This window comes from Heliconius melpomene, chromosome 2 (genome assembly GCF_056956725.1).
Source record: "Heliconius melpomene rosina isolate 202511_hmr_F chromosome 2, ASM5695672v1, whole genome shotgun sequence".
Classification (NCBI taxonomy): domain Eukaryota; kingdom Metazoa; phylum Arthropoda; class Insecta; order Lepidoptera; family Nymphalidae; genus Heliconius; species Heliconius melpomene.
Window position 1 is genome coordinate 5,535,882 of NC_140390.1, and position 26,697 is coordinate 5,562,578.

The 26,697-nt window shown below is 31.8% G+C and overlaps 2 protein-coding genes and 1 non-coding gene across 4 annotated transcripts in view; 1 reads left to right on the forward strand and 2 right to left on the reverse strand.

Moving 5' to 3' along the window:
- The window catches only part of Mhcl (Myosin heavy chain-like), a 192,967-nt gene extending 182,102 nt beyond the window's left edge, over positions 1-10,865 (reverse strand). For both annotated transcript variants that reach the window (XM_085199135.1, XM_085199125.1), the window contains exon 1: positions 10,532-10,865. The gene's annotated coding sequence lies outside the window, so the exon portion shown is untranslated. The remainder of the gene's footprint in view (positions 1-10,531) is intronic.
- Positions 644-715, forward strand: TRNAT-GGU (transfer RNA threonine (anticodon GGU)). The gene has a single exon. It is a non-coding gene; the product is annotated as a tRNA-Thr (tRNA).
- Positions 10,866-12,469: 1,604 nt separating the features above from the next.
- fabp (fatty acid binding protein) lies at positions 12,470-25,248 on the reverse strand. The gene is made up of 4 exons (XM_085197971.1): positions 25,091-25,248; positions 15,004-15,170; positions 13,399-13,509; positions 12,470-12,776 (listed from the first exon to the last, which is right to left on the reverse strand). Exons 1-4 carry the CDS (start codon positions 25,158-25,160, stop codon positions 12,726-12,728), a joined length of 399 nt encoding a protein of 132 aa, XP_085054097.1. The 5' UTR covers positions 25,161-25,248; the 3' UTR covers positions 12,470-12,725.
- Positions 25,249-26,697: the final 1,449 nt, after the last annotated feature.

The following is a 26,697-nucleotide window of genomic DNA, read 5'->3' on the forward strand; positions in this document are numbered from 1 at the left end:
TAATGAATACAAAATATAAATAACAATCTGTTAAAGAATTTTTATTTACATGCTAAATGAAAATTACATTATAAAATAAATAATTAGTATTAATTTATAGCCTTAATTTGTATAATATAAACGACATATGCCAATAGAATATAATATTTCTCCTCTTCATATTTTCGTTAGCTTAGGTTAAACTAAAAAAAAAACAGAAGGATTTTTCTATCTTTATGTTCTTCTTTAGCCTACAATCATGCGGATCCATGAATACACATACATATTTGTTAAATTCGTCATCTCACTTAACTGCTCTAAAATATCTAGAATTAAGATAACGATGTAGTCATATAATATTCTTTTTAGCTTAACCTTGTATCCTGCACGTTGTAGAACAAGCAGAGGAGACTTGGGAACGAAGTGTTAAAACATTCCGTTCCTATTAAAACACTTTCGTTCCCCCATTTCCGCCGAATGCTTTACGCTAACTGGCGGAACTTAACGCCATGCTTTGCTTTACTACCAGAACGAGGAAATAATTAAGTCCCAGTAAATTTAAGCTCCAAAGTGAGAATTGATACCACAAACGTGGTGCTCCAAGACGGCCCTAACAAAACTCACCGCCGATGGCGGACAAGTAACAAGAAAAGTCATATACTGTGAACGTATGGCTTAGTGGTCAGAGCGCCTGGTCGGTTTCCTGGGGGCGCGGGTTCGAATCCCGCTACGTTCAAATTTTTATACGTTTTCTAAATAAGTATAAGTCATATATAAATACTAAAATAGACATTTTAATTCTTGTTATATTTCTCTAATTTATATATAAATTACAAGAGAGGCACCGAAATTTACTTTGTAGGTTATACCTAACGCAAATTGATGTACTCCGTTATTGAAAGGCCAATTTAAATCAAGTGCCTCTCTTGTCGAGTAGCGCTTTCAAGTCGTCAAATTGAGGTTTTTTTTTGGTACTTTCAAAAGATACTATGTATTTCAATTAATAAATATTTGATTATAACATTTATTTATTTACATATGATTGTGGTAATATTTCCAATACATTTTTTTACAAGATTTTAATAAACAAGACTGTATTATTATTTACAATAAACAAGACTGTATTAACTTATTAAGTATGTATGTAAAATAAATATTTCTTTCTACAATAAAACTATATCTTGCCTAGTGTCAAAACACTCCGCTCTCAACTTTACGCCGATTTTTGGAGGAATCTACTTTGCACATTGCACGCTACCAGAGCAAGGAAATGAAAATAACAACTATTTAATTTCCTGGAGTGGGAATTGAACCCACAACCTATATACTGGCCTCGTAGCTATCTTATTAATAACAACCAAATCTACTACCGACAATACGACGTCACTACGACTCTAGGCCAGCTTTTGAACAGATGTCAGATATATGGTCAACATCCAGCTATCACTCGACAATCACGAACTTAAACATTCATCCAAACATATTTAGCATAACAAAAGCTAAGTTAGCTTATAAATAAGCAGCTATATATATCAAACCAGCTTCACGCTTTATCCCGCACACAGTAGGATAGGCAGAGGGAACCTAGTGTTAAGAGTTAAAACACACCGTTCCCAACTTTCGACCGAATTCTGGAGGCATTCAGCGAAGAAATGGAAATATAAATTTAAATAAATAGTTCATTTTCTCGACTGGGCATCGAACTCACAACCAATCGTGTTTACAGAGACTCCTTGCGTCCTCTTATACCTAATATATCAGTAAGTAAGTAGTATATTTATATTCTATGTTGTAGTGTGAATTAGTTGAGGATGCCCCGTGCCGGCCGACCAGCCCCGTTAGATATCTGCGCATCCGGACAGGTCAACGCACTACGCGTTGCGGAAGAAAGGAAATTGGTGTGTTACTGCGTTTCTGTTAAATTTATATATATATAAATTATCAAATATTCATATCAGCAGGCTCATGAGGCAGATGTGGAGCAGTGGCATAAGCGTGTGAAGGTTTTAGGTCCGATTTCCACTTCGAAGAATCTGGTAACACGCAAACCACGGCGTTCAGTTCTGCCACTTAACACGCATTGCCTCGAAAATTTGGCGGAAAGTGAAGAGAGAAGTGTTTTATCACTAGATTTCTCTGCCTACCCTGCTATATGTGGGATGTAGCGTGAAGCTGAATTAATTCGAAGAAGTCACACAAAATCACGTCTTCCGTAAAACACGTAATCTTAACTCATCGCGAAAGTTGGCGATACTATTTTAAGTGTAGAAGGTCAATGTCTGCTGGTTACGTCCACACACTCACACACACACACACACACACGTACACACACTTTTATTTAAATGAATGTATTACTTTATTATATACTCAATCTCTGCAGTTTTAAAACTTTTAATAATATGAAATATGAATCAAAATCTCATACTTTTAGCAGCTTTCGTACATATCAGTTTTGTCATATTTCTTTATAGCCCATATTTATAAACCGCTCTCGACTCTGAGATAGATATTGAGATGCCTTTTTCATTCATAAATTAAGTATATATCTATGAATGAAAACGGCATCTCAAGATCGATCTCAGACTTGAACCCGATTTATTTATTTAAATAAAGGGCCTAAATGTTTAACAAGTTTTTCCATACAATTACATTTTCTAATAACCTCGTCTTAGCCACACATTACCACGATGTTTATCAAAAAGAAAAGTTGAATTGTTATAATAATAATTAAGTTCTACTATTCATTCTCCATATGTTATGTAGGAACATCCTGACATTTTCGAATAACATTAAAAGTGTAAAAAATACCTTTTAAATTACCTTACCTTATACCTTTTAAAAAATACCTTTTTACCTGCAGGTTTAAAATAAAAAAACTTAAATTTAAAAAGTATTTTACGGTACTTAATTTCTGCGTTCTCCTGCTACTCTTGATCATTTGCATGAACGCTTAGTGCCTCTCTCTAACTGAATTAACCAAGAAAAAAAATCTTACTATGTATTTTTTTTTAAATAACAAAATAAGGATTTCTTAGCTTCACGCTCTACCCCTTACATAAAAGAGAAGGCATAAGGCACCTGGGAACCAGGCTCTGCGTGTTGAGTGGCGGAACTCAACGACGCAACACATACGGTACGGTCTATAACAACAATAGTTCTTTAAAGCTAGTCTTAGGTTCCATATTGAATACGTATTATAAGTTTACGCAATGAATATTGTTCGTCTGTACAGACATAATACTAGAAAATATTATTCTAAATATATAAAACACTAGCGGCCTGCCCGCGGCTTCGCCTGCGTGAACTACGTTCTTATTAATTTCTGTCTCGATGACTACCTACGTCCTATAAGTGACGTCCATGCAAAATTTGTGACTCCTAGCATTTGTAGTAGCGAAGTTTCATACAAACTTTCAACCCTAAAAACAACCCCTTAGGAGTCGAATATTACAAATTCAGATTCCTAGCACTTGTAGTTTCTGAGATTTCGTGATGAGTGAGTGAGTGACCTTTCGATTTTATATATATATATATATAGATAACCAAATTTTACCCCCAAAAAGATGAAATCATAAGTTACATACGATCACAAATCTAAAATTCTACAATAAATGATTTCCCATTTATAGCAGTTAACGTCTATATAGGTATATTTTCTTGAATGAAATGAAAGTGACTTGGTCGATATAAATAGAAGCTTTGACGTCAAAACCAAAGGAACAGCACGATGAATTATAAATGAATGTCTTATTAACGTTGAATATTCATTTATTTAATAGTTGAACTTGAACGACACTGAATGCATAGCGAACGGAGTGTCTTAACACTAGGTTCCCTCTGCCTACCTTGCTGTGAGCGGGATATAGCGTGAAGCTGATAAAATGAACGACAGTATAAATAATTGTTTATCGGTATAATATGTTTTTTAACCTCACATTATTAACAAGCAAATATTTATAACAAACGTATCGCTTTTATTTTCATTGCTTCCGTGAATCAAGTGTTATAATAAAACGAAAGTAATTATTAATAAATATTAATTAAAATACTTAATATTATTTTTAATGTGAATTTAATATTAGGTACTTGGAGGCCAATTGCCACAAGTGCGCGACAGGTTGCGGTTCGATTTCATTTTTTTTCACTCGATAAAATTAAATATTAAATATTTTCATTTCCTCTCGAAATGGGAAAGAGTGTCTTAACATTAGGTTCCTTCCGCAATGTGAGGGATACAGCGTACAACCTAAAAAATATATATTTAAATTAAATGATTAGAATAAATGGTAAATTAACAAGAAAACCCTTTAATGTCTTAGAAAAGTAATTACTTATTTATGTATATATATTCAAAGTGAAATCAAAATGGTAAGAAAGTGCCGTGCGATTTACCGAAATAGGGACGGTGGGTATTAGGGCGCAAACAAAAGTTACATTATTTTTCTAATTATTAGAAGAAATTTAAAAAAAGCCAAAATGTTTTTTTTTACCTAATATACGAATACATATTAAAATAATAAAGATTTAAAGTTGTGTGATTGTAAAAGCGGCAGGTTTTGAATTCCATTTCCACTCGAGGACATTAAATATTTACTTATAATTTTTTTTTTCTTGCTAAAGCAAGACAAAGCGCTAGAGGAATCGGCAGAAAAATCGGAGTTTTAACACTAGACTCCCTCTGCCTACCCTTAAAAAACCCCATATATTTTAAAGTAAGTAATACAAGTTAATTTGACATTGTTTTTATAAATACTAAAAGTAAACATGTGAAGCTGACTCATTAATTACATTTTCCGCCTCAACAAGAAATCTATCAATAGACTGTGCGGATTTCCTCATACTATGTACTTCAATACATTTCAACCAGTTTGTTTTCAATCAACGTTGACAACGTTAATCAACAGTTTTTACTATTAAGTATTAATTAATTAACTAACTATATTTTTTAATTGAGGCCAGTCATGGCAAAGGAGCTATAAACTGCAAATTTAATATATTTACTTAAGAAATTATGACAGTAAAAATATTGAGCGAATAGTAGACAAGTTACTTCTTTTAACATATATTTTTGACAAATAGAAACCTTCATAAGCAAACTTCTATTTCTATTCTTATTATTATTAATACAAAATCTATACTAATATAATAAAGCGGAAGAGTTTGTTTGTTTGTTTGTTTGTTTGTTTGAACGCTAAGATCTCTGGATCTACTGGTCCGATATACTATGTTTTTGTTTTGTATGAAAGCTGCATTCTTCAGAAGTGCTATAGGCTATATAACATTACATTACACATATATACTAATATATTAAAATACTTTCTAATTTGACATGCAATTTATTCTGCCATGTTAATAACAACCGTCGTCGCTACAAGACCGTTACTAAGCGACGACTCAACCTTCTGAGACACATAAAAACAATGTTTTACAAACATTAATTTTAATTTGTTATTACTAATTCTATTCATAACAGAAAATAATTTCATAAATATGTTTAACTAGCGGCCCACTCGCGGTTTCACCCGCGTCAACTATGTTATTATTAATTTCTGTCTCCATGACTATGTCCTAGTGACGTCTATGCAAAATTTGAGACTCGTAGCATTTGTAGTAATGAAGATTCATACAAACTTTCGACCCCAAATACAATCCCTTAGAAGTCGAATATTGCAAATTCCTGTCTTAGCGAGCAACTACGTCCTATAAATAACTCCTATGCAAAATTTGATATTCCTAGCACTTGTAGTTTCTGAGATTTCGTGATGAGTGAGTGACCTTTCGATTTTATATATATAGATAAATATTTCTATAGATCAAGCAGGCGTAACCGCGTCCGGGTCCTCTAGTATTTTATAATTGGCGTGAATGAAGTCAGTCTTAATAATTTATTAAATCCATGCATCTTCCGTGAAGAGTGAGCTTTATCCATTTTCCACTCACCCAGAGCCTCTGAACAATTGAAGTGGTGGATACAATGCCAGACTTTGTTTATTATGATTGAAATATATATCATCATCATCATCATCATCATCATCATCAGCCTGTCCTCGTCCACTGCTGGACATAGGCCTCTCCAATGGCACGCCACATATATATATATATATATTTATTTACTGTTTACATTATATTCCATGGTTTTTCTACATATTAATTCTTAGTAACTTAAATAACAGGGTAGCCGGCGGGTACCCAGTGTTAAGACACTCCGTTCCCCACTTTTCGTTGATTTTTGATGTAATGAGTGTGGAGTGGCGAAACTCAACACCGAGCTTTTTACCTTGGTGGCCAGACAGAGAAATAATGAAAATATTAATAAATAATACTTAATGAATACAATTAGTTCAATTTTTTATCTACAAAGTTGATATATCGTCAGTATGGAAGGATAACGCGAATAAGTTTACCCATTCCAACATATCTTTCGTTTCTACTTAACCCTAATATATTATTCTTTTGAAGACCCAGAGTATATTAGAGAGTGCATCGGGCGAAGTACTGCATTGCGCACGTATGACGTCATCGTTTGTGCAACTGCGGGACACATGTTTGGAATTTGGTGTCCATTCATTATATTATATTATAGCCAAATTAAGGATTACTATATGTATAATTGAGATTAATTTTATTTTACCATAAACATTAGTAATGAAAATGAACATTTCAGTACTTTTTAGAAATTGTATAAAAAAATGAACGTAGCGGGTTACGAACCCGCGTCTCTTGGAAACTGTTCAAAATTTATAAAAAAAATTATATGTTTTCTAAAAATATATATGTCTGAAGAACACTTTAAAAAGGTAAAAAACATTTAGATTTTTCATTATTGATAAAAAAATAAACAAATTGTTATAATACGCATATTCAAGAATAATGATGTATGCTGCTAGTTTGCAAATAAATAAGAAAATATAGGTTATAAAAGGCTAAAATTGTTTAATTTTGTAAAATATGAATTCTTAACATATTTCATATTACCCTTTACCCTTACTCAGTCACGTTATGGGACCTATGAGTCACTAACACAAATAAAGGGAATACAGTTATTTATCGTGATATAAAGTAGGATAAAATTTATATTAAAATATATTTTTTGCCCTAATTGTTAATTTTAACCGCCGTCGTGGTGCAGCAGCACAATAGTGTGACTATAACGCGACGGTTGTGGGTTCGATCCCCACTCGAGGAAGTGAAATATTTATTTACGTTTATATTTCCATTTCTTCGCTCTGGTGTCGAGGCAAAGCGCGGTGTCATGAGAATTCAGACATTCCTGTCTTAACACGAGGTTCCCTCTGCCTACCCTGCTGTGTGCGGGATACAGCGTGAAGCTGATTTTTTTTTAGATAACAAAATAAAATATTTCAACAATTCTGCAATTTGGATTATAGTTAGGCTGTGGATAGAGTAAAGAGATATAGAAATATATCGTTCAGCTTTTTATGTAACGTACTCAAGTATCTGCATTGTATGGAAGTTACAGTTTTGCATCGTGTATTGGTTACAGTCAAGTGCGAGTCCGACTTGCACACGGAGGGTTCCGTACCATTATCAATAAAAACGACAAAAAACAGGTTTGTATGGGCGCCCTTTTAATATTTAAGTTATTCTTTGTGGTTATAACGACAACAGAAATAACAATAACAGAAACCTGGTGACAATTGGACAGACAGACAATCAGCGAAGTCTTAGTATTACTAATAACCTACCTACCTTTGGATACGGAACCTTGAAGAAAATAAAACATTTCCTATTTTCCACCATACCAGACCTTTACTTAAGCTTTTTAAAAATCATTTCCTATTTTTCCGCTCACCAGACCTTTAACCTTTTTCATAATTATATAAAAAGCAAACAAATTTAGCATAATTATAAGATTTAAATATACAAGGTAAAATTATATAACTATTTCATTATTTAACATTTAATCTAGCAGCCCTACATTTCTCCATAGAGACCTACCATCCTTTCTTCAATGAATGAGAATCGTAAAAGACGTTTACATAGCGACAGCGGCGCAGGACCGGAGCACAATGAACACTAACAGTTAAATATCTCAGTTAATTCAATAAACTTTGTTGAAATATATACATAAAAGTTAAAATTGAAAGATTTGAATTTAATAGTATTTTTTACGATTTAGAAAAAAAATATTATTATAGCAAATTTTCAATTTAGTGCATGTATAATTTTCTTATGCAATACGTTTCGTGTACAATAGACAAATAGTCCGTTGTATGTATGACCAGAACAAAAGTGGGTCAGTTTCCTAGAACTTAGGTAAATTGCGCACGCAATCGTTTTTAAATCGAATACAAATGATATCACTTGATTATGATTATTCATATATGCCATTTATCCTTATATTATATTTATGCCCCGACACCAGAGCGAAAAAATGAATTAATAAGGACAATTTTAATGTATTAACTTAAACCAATATATTTTACATTGAAAATAAATATTTTAAAACAAATAAAAGAACGAAGCTCTGAAACCTTCCTACTCTATTGATAAACTTTTAACATTTTGAATAGTCTGTTTCCTTTCATTGATTTTTGTGTTTGAACGAACAATTTCAGGTTTATTCTATCAGTGGGCTTTTTTGTTTTTTCGACAAAATTGGGTAAAAAATTTAATCAAAATTCTGGGCTAAAAACAGTCATGGTTACTTCTTTCTGTAAAAAGAAATATAGCCCAAAAATATTGTATGTAATTCTTATTGTAAATTTCAAGTAAGGGGATCACAGCTGACGAGCCCGGAGCCGCGGGCGTTATCGATTTCGTCGCCCTCGCTTGAGACGTAACTCGGAAGCGTGTGACGTAGACGCCAGACGCCAAATTAAATATTAAAAAAGCAAATTAAGCCATTGTATGGATTATTTTTTTATTCTAGTGTTAAGACACTCTGCTCCTCATTTTTCGCCGATTTCTGGAGGCCTTGCATGTTGAATGGTGGAAACGACGGACTTGGTGCCATAGCGGTCAAATAAAAATATTAATAAATAATAATTCCCCCGAGAATGAATCGAACCCACGACAATCGCGTTATAGTCACACCTCAGTCGCTCAAAATGCAAAGTAAGCCATCATATAGAATTAATGAATCAATTAAAATATGTTATCACATTGTAATATTATGAGAATTAATTGATTTGATTTAATTTGTATTCGCTTCTCAGGAATAATTAAGAACAGGTTTTGTTGATGTAAAAAAGTTATACACTCTTTAAATTAGCAGTATGAGGTTAATGTTTTTATGTTTTACGAAATTCGGAGAAATTACAATGTTTTCTTTTAAATCTGAATTTTAGTAGTACAGAATCACTTCAATTTGAGAGGGGGTTAAAAACATAAGGAAATAAGTAGTTTTAAACAATTTTAGGTGATATTTTGAATTATAAATGTACTAATAATAATCTTGAAAGGGATACGAAATCTGAGATCGGACAAAATAAATAAAATATTTTACGGAGGATATTTTAGCACAGTGGGACAGTGTCTGATCCCCATTCAAGTGAATGAAATATTTTCAATTCCCTCCGATGACCAAATGCAAAGCATGTCACTTAATAATATTTTTAGTTTACATTGTTTTGAAATATATAATGGAATGTATGTAGAATAGTGTAAGACATTCCATTCTGTGCTTTCTCCGTTCTCCTTGTTACATTATAATGCAGATTAAAGTGTTAAGCTTTTTTATAATTTATTGATATGTTTTTACATTGTAAGTTATTTGTTTATATTGATTTAATATTAATTATAACAAATGTTTTATTTCATATTATTCTTATATTCTTATATTTTTATAACCTCCTGACTTACCTACCTCTGATTTAAAACTAACTGTAGAAATATTAAAGGCCATTCCGATTGTTCATTATGGTAAGGATACATTCAACTGACAAAATAAAACTAATTGCATCCATTTACTTCTTTCAGTAATATATAATAGCATCCAAATAATATATACTTAAATGATTAATTAATGAAAAATACCAGCTTTTACAATCCTCAAATTCTGAACTAGGCTTATATTTCTCTTTTCGATAACAATTAAAACACAAGCAATATGTTTTATTGTAAAGTTAAAATATCACAATATATTAAAGACATTGCATATAATTTAAAAACATGTTTTTCTTTATTAATATTTGTGTTTATTTATAAATTGTTATAAATTATATAGTCAAATGGAGAACACTAAATTAATTGACTATTAAATAAATATGTGCATATATACTTGAGCACAATGTAGAAAATTTAACAGAGAAGAAAAGCTTTCGAAATATCTTTATAGCCAAAAAAATAAAATAAACATATGTTATAATTAATTACATAAATGTAGTTTATTTATGTATAAGTTTTCATTATTTATATGAATGTGATGTATGATTCTATTTAAAGTAAAATATAAATAGCTATCCAATAAAATTTAGATTTCACTAATAGTAAATCGATATACATATGTGGATAAATGTGGGTACAACACAAATTGAGATACGCATTCTTTACTCAACACAGAACTCAGCTAGTATAAATATTTACTTACTTGTGCTTATTTTAATCCACACAGGCGAGTGCCCTCCGAAGCAGGCACAACAGCCAGCTAGACACTAAACACAACACTATAATATCTTGTCATTATACACTAACGTTATTTAAATTCCACTTAAAATATATAAAGCCACAGCCATATTAAATAATTTTCGACGCACAATTCACAGCACGATTGAAAATACACTGCAAGTTAAATTCAAGAATTCTAGACTACTATAGCCTAGACTAGAGTAGAAGCAGAGCTTACTTTGACAGATGTCGTAAATCGCGTTCCGAAGGCGTAGCCAAAACGTACTTAGTATTGACACGCATAGAATAAACTGAGTTTACCAACGCGAGATACCACCGCAGTTAAAAAAACATTATTATAATGCTACTTATTTAAAAGTCCTCGCTTTCGGTGTTAGCTTACTGCGTTTTGTATAATCTGTAATTTTGTAGTGTAATTATAGATTTGAAGTACGCGAGGATGCGTTCAGATTAATTTTACTTTGATTTCTATTTATGTTTATATATATTTATTAAGTTTTTTGAATACATATTTTTTCACTTTTCTATTTATTTAATTATTTAGTTTCAAATTATTTTAAGTAATTATAACTTTAAAAAAATATGTAACAAAATGTGCAACGCCATCTACCGCTGAATAGCTGAAGCTGTTTTTATTATTTAATAATCTACATAATAATCTACATAAAAAAATATTTAACTTATAATGACAAACAATATATTTCATACGGTATATTATATTTATCTTTAATTTTACCATTTACATCCTTTCTTAAATTATATAAGCCATCTCTGTATAAATAGCAAACATTATGAATGTTTCTTTAAACAACAGTTATTTAGTAAATTTCATAGATGTCACTAGTAAGCTTTTATATTATTATAACAATGAATTAAATTATAGTTCCATTACTTCGCTCTGGTGTCGAGGCAAAGCGCGGCGTTAGGTTCTGCGACTCAACACGCAATGCCTCCAGAATTTGGCAGAAAGCGGGGAACGGAGTGTCTTAACACTAGGTTCCCTCTGCCTACCCTGCTGTGTGCGGGATGAAGCGTGAAGCTGATTTTTAATTAAATCAGCTTCACAATGTTTTCAGGTATTGCGTTAAGTGGCGAAATTCAACGCTGGGCAAAATAATTATTCATTCCCTCAAGTGGGGATCGAACCCACAACCATTACAGTCACTCCCCTATACGCCTGCGGGAAATATCAAAGTTAGGTATTAAATAAAAGAGACTTCAGTTCAGGAAAAAGTAAATAATCAATAGTTCTTGTTACTTATTCTTTTATTTGAGTTTTACATAGATTTTCCAATAGTGATAAACATAGCAATATCTATAAAGTATTTCTTAAATTCAATTAAATATAACTGTTTGTTTTATACTGTGTAAGGCAGTTAACTCTATTGTTTACGAATATAATATTTATTTATTGTATTTCTTTGAAATAATATGTAACTAATTAAAAAATAATTAGAAAAGATTTCTCACGGTGCGTGGAAAAATCCATGAAAAGCGTAATTATGCATGTCTTGTTCAAAACAATAAATTTTGGTTTAAAAATGACGCCTGTATGAGTGGAGAACGGCCTACTCAGCAGAGTAGGCCGTTCTCCACACAGCTCCGCACAGCAGTACGGGATACAGAGTGTACAACAAAAAATAAAAGGAAAATGTTAGGTGATATAAGATCGTTTTTATTTGAGACGCATATTGATTTACTATCGAAAGTTCTCTTCTCTTTATCCATTCATTTCATTCATCATCATTCATCTAGCAATTAATAAGAAAATTAAAACTATTAATAAGAAAGTTTTCTGAAGATAACCTTTGACTTTTAGCATGTAATTTGGACTTTTACTTTTCGAGAAAAACTGTATATAATTTAAATAAAAAACCAGGATAAAAAATAAAACATAATATAGAGTTTAAGAAAACTTTATTTAAATATGCACTGAAAAACTTATACAACTGTATATTTTAGGTCCTTTTTTTCCACACCATATGAATGAAGGCAGTACGAACAAGTCGTTTACAATCTCATCTAGTTCTTACAATTCACAATCATAGCCTAAATTATACGTAAATATATAGTTGTGCTAAAGGTATATAAAGTAATAATACGATATTAGGAAATAGTGTAGGGCGCCGCCCCGCAGTCTTGGAGGGTTGGTGGTCTTACTGTACTTTGTACACTCGGGTGCAGGTTACATCCTTGGCGGTCATTACCTGGAAAACATAAGAAAATATTTAAAATATCTATTTGAATGCTTATGTAATATTTATATATAAAAAAAATATGTATTTGTCGCCAAAATGCGACAGGTTGTGGGTTCGATTTCTACTCGAGGAAATAAAATATTTAATATTAGAATTTTTTCGCTGTGGTATTGAGGCAAAGTGCGGCGTTAAGTTCCGCCACTAAATATAAGAAATTTTGACTCCAATTTTGCGAAATTATCGTTAAGTCCTCTCAATCCACTCCACTCAATCGAAGGTGTAATAACAAATAAAATTATTCATATTTATAAAGACATTTTATTAAGTAAATATTATCAAATAAAATTATTCATATTTATAAAAAGATTTTATTTTATTTTTAATTTTCCAGGTATTCGTCGCGTACTGTCTTGTACCGATCACTCAGCTACCAACTAAAGCCAGATGACTAATTGACATCAACGTCAGATGTAAACATGAACTTATTAACCCCTTCTTTATTACTAAATTGCTGATCGTATCTTATTATAAGAAATTAATTCTATGTTAGTGAGTACAGAGGTCTTAATAACTTACAAAGTTGCTTAAAATAATAATACTATTATTAAAATAGTATATTTTAATAACTTACAGCCTTCATCTCCTCAGGGCCGAATTCCCTCACATAGGTGACCTCGAGGCCATCTGTCGCCTTCTGCACCTGCTTCAGCGTGTTCCCCTCGAATGTGCACACCGATTTAACCTGTAAATTTGTAATTGTAATTGTTTTATTTAATGTTTTTAAGTTGCTATGTAAAGATACTGAAGTAATCATATTTTTATCATTTTTATTTTATTTTTTTATGTCTTTTCCTGTATTTTGGGCGAAAGACAGAATCTACCTTAGTGTAAGTCCATAAAATTTGAGGTAACACTTAAGCGAGATCAGTAATTTATTACCAGTGCAAGGCAAACATTTTAATTATATACGGCATTTTTATTAATAACAAAACATTGTAATTATTATTTTATTAAATATTTTAATTTCTTCGCTTTGGTAACACACCAAGCAATGTTTTGAATTGCCCCACTCAAGATGCAACCCCTCTAGAGTCCAGACTTTGGTGAAAAGTGGAGAACAGAAAAGTCTTTATGGGATCGGAGTGTCTTAATGATAGGTTCTCAGGTTCCCTCTGCTTACTCTGCTTTATGAAATGTTTTTGTCATACCTACATTTTATTAAAATACATAAAATTAAACTTCCTGTATCACAAAAGTTATACTAAATACAATAAGTCCAACAACGCAAGAATTCAATCTTTCCAGTAACACAAAAAAGACGCAAAAAGAATATTCAGAAACAACCTGGCGTTTAATATTTCACATTTTATCATTCCACGAAGCTTATAAAGTTGATCCTTTAACATATTTCAATGGAAACCTGCACAAAGCCTGTCTAAGTTTAAGTTAACTTTTTATTTTAAATTGTATGGTAAAAAGTAACGTGGCCGCTTTACCAGCTATTTTTATACGTCGCTCGTCTTCATAAATAAATTCCCTCTTTATTAAAATGGAAATAACAAAAGTTCTATTCTTAGAACATCTTTTATGTATCTTTATGAGTATAATGTGGAAGATATTAATCACATACTTACTTACTTTACGTTTTCGTATATAATTTAAGTCATAAAATTCTTATAATATATTTAAATTAACATATCTTTATTCATATATTTTAAATGAATTTAAATGTTGAAATTTGATGTTAAAATTTCAGTCCCATAAGCCAATACTTCTTGAATCTAAATTCCGGCTCACAGCCAACGCTATTGAGAAGAACTGGGTTATTCCGCAACGCTGGCTGATAACAAATTCTATTGATAACGTGCCCATAGTGGAAATGTTGAGATTTATCTTGGAAATTTCAAAATTGGGAGCAAAACTATTTGGTCAAATGTTGATATTTCTTTCAAATATACTATTTAGTTATATTATCAACATTTAAGGTTAGTTCTCGAAAATGCAACTACCTACAATGTGTTTAAATAAATATTTTTTAAAAATAATATCCTTCATATAATGTCATCATCATCATCATCATCGACAGCCATCTTTCGTCCACTGCTGGATATAGGCCCCAATTCTCGCCGCCACACTCGATCCTCGGCTCTTCAGACCCATCCGATAATAAATAAATATAATATATGAAGGGATTTTTTAAATAGTTACTAAAGATTGTTTTTCAAAAGTTACGCACCTTAGCACCATCAGCGCGTTCTTCATCGAACTCTTCACCGGGCTTGAACTTCATTTCGGTGGTCTTGAAGGTGGAGGAGGTGACCAGTACACAGTTGTCGCCGTCCTGACGCAGTTCCACGGTTGGTGTCACAGCGTTGGCGGCTTTACGGGTGATGAGCCCAACACCTGTAGCAAAGATTATATGAGTCAAATATATTTTTTACATAGAAAGGATTATGTACATATGTTTATTTTTTCTCTCTATCTGTTTATCTGTGCGTTTGTTCACCCTAATCTCAGAAACGACTTAACCGATTAAAATGCTGTTTTCACTAATGTATTTTGCCAGACTTCCCGTTCATTTCAGTTCATAATTTAAAATGTTAATAATGCTAGACATAAGTCTGTTATTGAATTGGTTAAAACTGTAGCTATCAATGTATGGATTTTTCCAATGTATGGAAAATTATATAATTAAAGTAATTCAGATGAGAAATTTAATAATTGTATAGTGCAACAGGGCGAAGCCGCGAGCGGTTCGATAGTAATAAATAAAGATAATTCAGTTTCAGATGCTATAAATATTTTTATTATTATAATTTATCATTAACTTTGTAAGGGTTCCGAGATAATCATTTATTGTATGTTTTTCATATCTTATCTATGATTGTTAATATTTTGTTTACAATTTCTTACGTAATACCATTTATTGTATAAAAGGAAATTAGGCTTTTAGTAACCGGTGGAAATACTCGTACCTAGATGCATTTGCTTGGCTCTTTATAAAATTCTTCTTACATCTTATATCTTTAGAGTATAATAAGTTTTCATACTAACTATTGGACAACTATGTCTTTCTAAGTAGAATTCAGTAGGTACAAGCAACTGGTTTAATATAACATTATACTTTTATCCCGTAATAAATCAATATATTAAACAATTCTAGCATTATTTTCCAATTATCCATTAATGTAAGTAAAAAGAAATAATTCTTCATTACACTCTATAATAAAAACGCGACCATTCCTCATAACAAATCTAAATCCAACATTTTAATGAATAATATATTAGAAAGAAAACATTAAGGAAGTCCGTTCGTTTTTCCCCAGATAATTGCCTCATATTATGTGCAAATGTTATATCGTCTATGCGATATAAATTATTGAATGATATAAGAATACAGTCCCTAGAGTCCCGTGCGCAGGCGCATCTCAATGAAATAATACCGCCATTGATATTTCTTAGAAGTAAACTAACGAGCCCAAGTGGCTTATCCGCACTACCGCATTCCTTTGTTGCAACTTGCAATAATGTTCAACAGTGTGTAAAGTAAGAACTGAACTTTTCAGAATATGTATGGAGTATAAACACTATTTTTCTGTGTGTTGTTTAGTGATAAGTTTAGTGAGAAACTGACTGACTGAACTAAGAAATATGTAGGTACCTATAGATTAACATTTTATCAAAGAAACCACAGACAAAAATATTTAATTATACATTTTACTTTGGGGAACCAAAAACATGCGACTAGAATGCATTTTTCTACATCGACTTAAAGTATAGGTTTTCAAGTGATATAAAAATAATAATCCTTTTGAAATTTCTATGGAAATATCATATATGGTATATAAATGCACTTTCTAACAATCTCGTTATATTCGCTACAAAATGGGTGAAGTGATGAAGCGCGGGCGGTAGAAGCACTATTCAGACTTCCTTTTGTAGCCTCGTTAGCTTTGAGTCGAGGATTTCATTAGAAATAATATTATTATTACAGTTTAAAAGCTCTAATTATAATTTCCTAGAAACGTATAAAGGCAGTATGAACTTTTATATCATAATTTCATATTAAATAAAAAATATTAACAACTTCTACTTTGCTATACATATTTAATTTAATTAACTTATATTATAATTATGTAATACACAAGACACCGCATCTTCTTTTTCTATGAGAAAGTTAATCTGAATAAGTATTTAAATTCTTACATATAAGAACATACGCATATTATATAACAGAAGAAAATCTTAATGTTTTATAATTTTTTTTCAGTAGGAATCTAGTGTAAAACACTATTCTCCAGTTTCCATTGCAGAGTGGCAAAACAACGGGGCCCTTTGATTTATTACGAAAGCGAAGTGAAAATATCATTAAATAATAATTTATCCCGAGTGGGAACCTACAACCATCGTGTTTACAGCTTGTACACACGCTTGTGCCACTGCGCTATAACGGTCCCATTTTTGTGAATATATTTGTTTTTGAGACGTAATAACACTTATTATAATGCGCAAAAAAGTCTTAAAATTAAAAGTACACAAACGAACATTATGTGTGAAATCGTCGATGTTAAAGCGATAAGGTTACTACCTACGTTTTGAAAGGAAAAAATATAATTGAGCTTATGTAAGATGTTTTTCATATTTTCTTTATTTTCTTTTTTTTTGGTAATTCACGTTGATTAATGAGAGTAGTAACTGAAAATAAATCAGTCACGTTGTATCCCGCACACAGCAGTGGCAGGCAGTAGGCAGAGGGAACCTAGAATTAACTCTCCGTCGAATTCTAGAATTTCGTGTTAAGTGGCGAAACTAAACGCGCTTTGCCTCGACACCAGAGCAAAGAAATGAAAATATAAATTTAAACAAATATTTCATTTCCTTGAATGGGGGTCGAACCCACTACATGTTGCATTTCATACGATTGGCCCAATGTTGGTAATTAGTGTTATTCTGAGCAAAACAGAAGAAAAAAAAATATAATGTTTATTTTTTAAACTGGAAATTGATATAAATAAAATTTTTAAAATTCTGTGACCATTTTAACTTATCTGAAATACATGAATCTCAGCATCAATTGTAACTAATGCATCATAGAATCGATATATATGGTGTCGTCTGATTGGTCGGTTTGTGGGCGCGGTGGTCTCCCATTGGTCCAAACGACGTGGTCTCATCGCGTCAAGGACAATAACCTTATGAATTGACGTAATTTTTCAATTGAAAATACATTTGTATTGAAGTTTTTGTCTGGCAATAAATATTAAATGTATCAAGTGACTGAAATTGTTATTTGGTATGTCATATCAAATGTCAAAGGGGGGAAATGGTCGTTAAGCTCCAGTCAATTTGAATGTTGGAATTTGAATCTTTCGATACAAGTGTACAGTATAACTAATACACATTCCATTTCCAAACTGAAAAAAAAAACAAAATAGAATTGACTTATCTAACTTTTTTAACGGTTTTTATCAACGAATATATTTAAAAATAAAATGGCATAAATTATCAGTTATCATCAAGCAACAACTGAAAATTAAAAGTATGAAACCGAATTAATTTTCCCCGAACTAAATTAATATAAATTATTTCTTTATATTAAAATTATGAAATTAAATATTAATAAAATACACTTGAACATACAAATTTACAATAACACCAAATAATAATAACGTCAATACATTTATAAATAGGCGACCGCACGACCGGTGCCGGTGACACAGTTGACAAAGTCCAGTGGACATTGATCTTACATATAACTGCATTTAGAATCATTCATTATCTAACATTACGATTTTTTTCAAATAGTAAATAGACACACAGCGAAAAAGGCAGAGGGAATACAGTGTCAAGACATTCTATTCCCTACTTTTCGCTGAATTTTTCGAGGCATTGCGTGTTGGAGTGGCGAAACTCAACGCCGGGCTTTTGCGTTGGTGCCAGAGCGAAGAAATTAAAATATTAATAAATTATTATCCATTCCCTCGAGTGGCGGTCAAACCCATAACCGTCGTGTTACTGACACCATAATAAATTGGTATTACTATATATAGTATTATGTATATATTACAGAACCGACTTAATAAATAAAATTGATTATTTTATCACACGAATAAACCGGGCTGTTCCTGTTAACTCCTACCTACATTTCCTACATAAGTACTCCATATAATTCACCAATGTAAGCACGCCCCCATAATAATCTAAAATAGTGTACTAATCTTAATATACATGTACAATATGTATGTCTAAGTCGTAAATTTTAGTGTTTATTTATTTATTACTTTGAAAACAACATTATTAATTACAAGCAAACAAGAACTGTAAGAAGATAGTTAAGTTGCTAAAGTTGTTAAGCTAAAGTCCAGAGCCCCCCCTCATTTTCTAGAAACGAGGGGGGGCATGGCCCCATGAGAACCATAAAAAATAGTTCCTACTTCTACATACCTACTCGTATATTAATTTTCCTTCTATCCAATACTTCCTCTATTCACAGCAACAAGTAAAGTGGTAGGACATACCGTTATTTGTTAATATGTCAAACCATATTCTATAATAACCGCAAGAAAAACCACCGACGCCTTATTGAGTTTCATACAATGTGATATATTGGTTTTCAGTGAAACTTGGTAAACATATATTGTCGTATTATTACAAACAAATAATATAATACCTATAGATAGATTAAAAATATTAACATAAGAATTTCTTCTAAAATATAAATTTAATATTTATATTTTTAGGACAAATCGTTGATTCGTGGGTTCGACGATCCCACTCGGGAACTAAATTATTATTTATCAATATTTTCATTTCTTCGCTCTGGTACCATGGCAATAGCGCGGTGTTATGTTCCGCCACTCAACACGAAAAACCTTGAAATTCGGCGGAAAATCGGGTACGCATGAGTTTAGAAAGAGGGGGAGGCGGGTGTTCTGTGCCCACCGGAAAAAATTTACTAAAAGAATTGCCCCGAAAAATTAAAAAAAAAACAACATTTACACGAACATATCTGTGCGAAGCAAGTCTTCCCTTAGAAAATATCTCGAATGGAGTGTCTTAACAATAGGCTCCATCTCCCTACCCTGCTATACGCGAAATACAGCATGAGGTTGAAAAAAAAATTACGCGGGCCCCTCAAAAATCCAATATCCTCTCCGGATAAACAAACACCATCAACAACCACAACCAATACGCATAAAACGCATGTGACTCAAGCACCGGACACGAGGTCACCTCTCAGCCGTCTCCGATCTTATTGACTGAATTGAACTTGATTGCTGTCCATTTGACGGCAATTGTAAACCACCAATAGAAGGAAATCACTCAACTATGTCGGGATATTCTCATGCTATCCTAATTACTTGGAAGTATCGTACGAGATATTGGTTTTGTTATCTCTTTAACCCCTTCCGCCTCCTCCCCTCCCCTCCTCCCCTCTCCTCTTCTCTTTTATAGTTCATTGTACTCTTTCATTGTGGTACTTGCTGCTATTGTAGTTAAATGGATCCCCTATTCGTTTCGTATTTACCGTCTATTTGACCTTGAGTTGTGGGGAAAATCATATTTGATAGCGTTTTACGCGACAAGCATTAATTCCAATTTTTATGTACATTCTACCATAGATTTAGTGAAAAATATTGCTTATTTTTTTAAGCTTATCATTTTAGATATAAACTTAATGAGAATAAAATATTATCAATTTTAAATGATAATCTAATTTACTAATATCAAATTAGATTCACGATGTATCCCGCACACAGCAGGATAGGCAGAGGGGACCTTGTGTTAGGACAACGTTCCCCACTTTCTGCCGAATTCTGAAGGCATCGCGTGTTGAGTGGCAGAATTCGACGCCGCGTTTTGGCTCGACACCAGAGCGAAGAAATGGAAATATAAACGTAAATAAATATTTCACTTCCTCGAGTGGAGATCGAACCCCGGTTGTGGTGTGTAAAAAATGTGTGAGAAAGTGCGTAAGTATTGATCAAGTGTAAATAAACATTCTAACATTACTTATTAAAAATAATAATAAAACAGATAAAGACCAGGTGGCGCAGAGGTACAAGCGTTACTATAAATGCGACAGAATGTGGGTTCGATTCTTGTTCGAAACAAATAAAAATAAATAAATAGAAATAACACTTGACATTGAAACCACAACTGACTTTGACTTGTCAAACAAAGTTATTTAACATAAACATTGCCACTTAATAAATTATCTATTCATATTGTTACTAATCTGTAGATATTATATCATTTATAGGTATTTAGTCTATCTAAAATAAAGTTTATCGCATCGTAAAAGCTCTTAATGCACTAGATAGCGCCTAATTTTGAATATACCTAAATATATCTTATCCTTATCACAGGCTTTTGTTAAGTACCATTTTTTTTTATTTTGATTGTACTTTAGACTCAACGTAGAAAGGTGACCGCGACATTGATAAGGTGAAATAAAATCAACCAATACATATAATAAAATTGTTATCACACATTTGTTAGCTTCTCGCATGTTAGGGAACCTGGCAATCTAACATTAAGGTACTCCATTCCCATAAAGACACTTCCGTTCCCGAGTTTCCACCGAATTCTGGAAGCATTGTGTTGAGCGGCGGATCTCAACCTTTACCTCGTTACCAGAGCGATGTAATGGAAATATTAAATATTTAATTTCCAGGAGTGGGAATCGAACTATCAGTGGAAAATTTGTATGAAAATTCGTTTCTATAAGTGCTAGAAGTCTCAAATTTAAGGACGTAGGTAGGTACTCATGGAGAGAAATTAATAATAACGTAGTTCACGCAGGCGAAGCCGCGGACGAGCCGCTAGTTTAATATAAAAATGAAACTATAAATAAAATATCTATTTTAAATTTTCCATATCGTATAAAGAATCAAAGGTGTTGCATATACTCATACATACGTAGCAAATATAATAAAGAAAATAAAAAAATAAATAAAATAAATATTGTATAGGATTTATATATTTTTTTAACATTATTTATTATGTAAATCAATCTTAGAACGCGTGTCGTTGCGCTGTGAAGTACTTATAAATAGCAGGTCAAAGTCAACGATATAAGTGTAAGTACATATTATCGTTTTTGTTGCTTCACGCTTTATCCCGCACATGGAAGGTAAGTATAGGGAACCTGATAATCAAGTGTTCTAAGACACTGCCTTTCCCTACTTTCCACCGAATTCTGGAGGAAAATTTTCGCCATTTTTTTCGAGACATTGCGTGTTGAATGGTGGAACTCCACGGCGGCTTTTGCCTACCGACACAGAGCGAATAATTTCCTCGAATGGGGATCGAACCCACAACCGTCGCGTTACAGTCATCCTTGTGCCGCTGCGCCAGGACTGGCCTCAAGACAGCCTCACATATACTTTTAAATTTTTTCTTTTATATTTTGCAAGTTTGCGATTCATTTATGACTAACAAGTTAGGCACGAGATATTTAATCGTCCATGTTGAATTTTAGATCAAGTACACAGATCAAGTTGAGATATTTGCCTTTTGATATCACATTGCAAATATAATGCACTTTATATTTATAACAATCGTCTAACGCCTATACAGAACATTCTTTTAAGTGGTTAAAAAAAATGTAATCTATACATATATATATTTCAGCTCTTCAGATGGGTCCGAAGAGCTGAGGATCGAGTGTGGTGGCGAGAATGGGGGAAGTCCTATGTCCAGCAGTGGACAAAAGATGGCTGTCGATGATGATGATGATGATGATGATACATATAAAAGGAGATAATGAATTAGAGATCAGTCATGGCGCAGGGGCACAAAATGTGACTATAAATGCAACAGGTTGTGGGTTCGAGTTCCATTTCAAAATTAAATATTTAATATTTGCATTTTTTTCGCTCTGGTGTCAAGTCAAGACGCAATGCCCCCAGAATGCGGCGGAAAATGGGGAACGCAGTGTTGCAACACTAGGTTCGCTCTGCTTACTCTGCCATGGGATACAGCGTAGCGCAAAAAAAGTATTGTAAGTTTACTTTGAACCTAGACAAAATCTAACCCAGTAACTATTATGATTCATACGAAGATAAAAAAGTAATAGCCATCTTTAAAAGTCTTCTAGCTAGTTTCTTAGAGCGTCACGCTCGTGTTCACTTGTAAGTCATAATAACCTATTATATAGCACACAGTATTATCGTTTCTCGAAAATTCTTAGTTAATTTTGAATTGAATTCATTGATTTTTAGGGTTCCGTACGCCACACCTCGAAAGGAAGAGATTTTCCGCCCTTCCGTCCGTCTAACAAGATCCTTTTTCTTAGGAACGCGTGAAGTTATAAAGCTGACATATCAAATACTCAGATCTACTTACATCTACTTACTGTACCTTAGAACTGTGCAAAAGCCTAACTTCTAAGCTAACGCAATTAAAACATACATCCTACAAACAAACTAACAGCAAGGGAGTCAAAATCTACAGGTTATACTTCCCGTGAACTCAGAATCGTGAAATTTGCTACGAAGCACGAAGTTATAAAACAACATTATACGTTTATCTACATTTATGTAGGTATTTCACGATTTAAACAAAAGTCTCTTTCTGTAAACAGTAAGTGCATTGTCACCCGACTGACTGGGAGTCAGTAGAAGATACTCGAAATGGTAAAGTTATAAAAGATATGAAGATGAGTCATCAACCAGCATTCTAAGTTAATAGTGGAATGTTTCAATTTATTAGTCAGTGTTAAGTGCACTAATCCAAATTATAACCTACTTCCATAGAAATAAATGCAAGTCACGTATTTTGTTTATTGACCCAATATATTTTTTTATATTTAGTTTACGTTGTATTCCACACTTAGCAGTGTAAGCAAAGGGAACCTTCGAACCTAGTGTTATTTTCCACCAAATTCTTGAGACATTGCGTGTAGTGAGAACTCAATCCCGCTGTGTACAATTAACTTACAAGAAATAATAATACATTTATAAAAAAATATTTTAAGACTATATAATCACATAAAATACAAGACTTCACTGCTTTTGAAATAATTAAGTTTTTGTTTATAATTTTCTAATTATACCTACCACAATATTATGAGGACTCAAGGAAAACCAAGGAAACTAAACGAAGTATAGGTCATAGTTATTTTATAGTAAGTTAACCTTTAAGTGACTAATAAATTACGATACGAGAGAATGCACAAAGGTGCGATAAGACGCTAAGATAAGAATATAGAATTGTTTAATGATTTAATAATAAATATTGTTTTCAATTTACATTTATATGGCAAAATTCACTAATGGTTCTAATGTCATTCTTCTACATTTTTTATTTGTTGAGGCTATAATCATTAGCAGTCAGTCGTAAAAAACTTCAAGTTTTTTTTAGAAAATATTAATATAATTTGCCATTTAATGGAAGGCAGTCACGTAAAAATTAAGTTACTGTAGTATTAATTGTACTTATAGGCATTACAGAATGATAGATTATAATTAAGTAGGTAAATTAAAAAAAAAATGTTTTCGAAATTACAGTCATTTCATACAGTATTACAGTCTTTCCATCTACACCTATACAAATATCGCATAGTAATGCAACAGTGTCACCTTTAAAAAATATGGGGACAATTTGAAAAGTTTTTACCAGAAATCTTCGAAGGTAATTTATAAAAGAATCTCATAAAACTATAAAATTGTAACAATGTACGTACCTATATAAAATGCAATAATAAAAACATACAAATTCGATAAGATAATAAAGTTGTCATAATAAAACAATAAATAAGAAGAAAGAAGATACGTAACTGAATTTATTTGTAAATCCTTATTTTAATAATTTAAAGTATACCTACATATTTATAATTTCTAAACTAAACGAGTTAATCTTTACAACTAATGTTAAATTTAAATTTGGCATCATTTATTGAAAGTGCGTTATTAGGCTAGAGTAAAAATATAATCTACATTTTGACCTAATAAGTATATAATATAACAAAATAATTCTAGAGCGCACTATTAAAAATATAAAAAAGGTATGAACTTAACCGGTTTTGAAAAGAAAAAAGCGCGAGGTAATTCCAAGTATATTTACGCTTTTTAACCGTTTAAATTTGCAAGTAGAAACTACAAAAAATGCCTAGTTTAAAATTGATATATTTTTTTAACAAATATTGAATCTTTAATAGTTTTAACTTCTGAATATTTATAAAGAAATGTTATCCGAGCATGCGGGTACAGAGCAAAATATCGTATAAAATGGCGTGGTCAATGATCGAAAGCCGGCCGGCATCGATTTTTTCTAGAAAATACATATAAATACACGTTAAAATAGTAATAAAGACTCACCAATAGTCTTCATGAACTCATCGAAGTTCTCGGAGGAGACCATTTTGTATTTCTTGCCAACGAATTCCATTTTTGAAATGAAATAAGAATATACTTTTAGTTAGAAGTAAGACGTGCTCGCGCGCTACCGGCTACAACTAGAATGATTTGAGAGAACGGTTACTCGCCGGGTGGGATTCGCGTTCGAGCGCTTGCGTAGTGAATGAACTATTGAACGGATCGTATTATTTCATTCAATTTCTTTTCGCTGGACTATGAAACGAATGAATGAACGAAATAAGATTACGTCTTAATTCTGAACTCTGGTCCATGATGTCATAAGGGGATAATATCGTTATGTTAAGTCGAGGCTTGTTTATTGAAGTAAATATTATAATTAATATTTAGAAGTAAATTTTATTAGTAGCTTAATGTGAGAGAATGGAAATAATGTGTAGTTCTCTCTTCCTAATTTGCCATTGTTCTTAGTGATATTATTAATACATATTTTCTTATTAGAGAAAGAAAGTTTCCTTATTGAAATATTAAAAATGTGCGATCTGCGTTTTTAACCCGTTGCAGTTTATAAACATTTTCTATTTTAACTATATTTAACTTAGTACAAATACAAAAGTACTTACTTATTTAGAAGTTATTATTTTTATAATTACTTTTAAATAATTTGCAAATGATAATTATAAAATTTTAATTAACATGAATATAACGTTACATTTGTATCTTTTTACAGTATAAAAATTAAAAAAAAAACGACTGCTTTTAACTGTCACATTTCATTTTCAACAAAGGCTTCATACATGCTTATCAGCGCATAACGTGGGGTATCCGCGCAGTTTTGAGAATTCGAGATAACAGACAGCGTTTAGTAATAATGAAATGTCTACGAACAAAAGGACATTTTGTGTTTTAGAATGACATTTTTATAATGTTCCTTTGTTATTTATATTGGATATGTAGTATGTTTATGCATTTGCATTAAATACTTACCTATTAAGCATCGTGACGGTTGAGAAAATGTATATTCGATGGTCAATATTTTTTCCGTTCCCCACTTTCCGCAAAAATATTCGAGGTATTTCGTATTAAGTTGCAGAACTCTGCACCGTACCGTGATATTTTTTATTGCCTGAGTGAAGTTATCATTTTCCATTTAAATTTCCATTGAAGCCTAATGGTGATTTATATGTCACCCATCACGTAATATACCAAAAAACACACCATATGAACGAAATTGTTAGTAAAAAATTACGAATTAGAATAGGACACTGAATAAAACGTAAGAAATAGCAAAAACATATTGAAGATTTAATCTTATTAATAATAGTAAAGATACTTTATAGTATATTAAAAAAATAAACAACATATAAACTTAAAAAGTATAAATTTATAATAAGGCAGTCTTATCGTTTAAAGCGATCTTTTTCGCAGGAAATCGCTTAAAATACAAAAAAATAAATGTATATATTTATCAAAATACATACATATGATATATACATAAATATTACATAATATACACGTACATTATAACAAAATTAAAAAAAAAAATCTTATTGGTGACCATACGAAGTAAAAATTATTCTCTCCATTAATTATTTATTACGAATAAATAA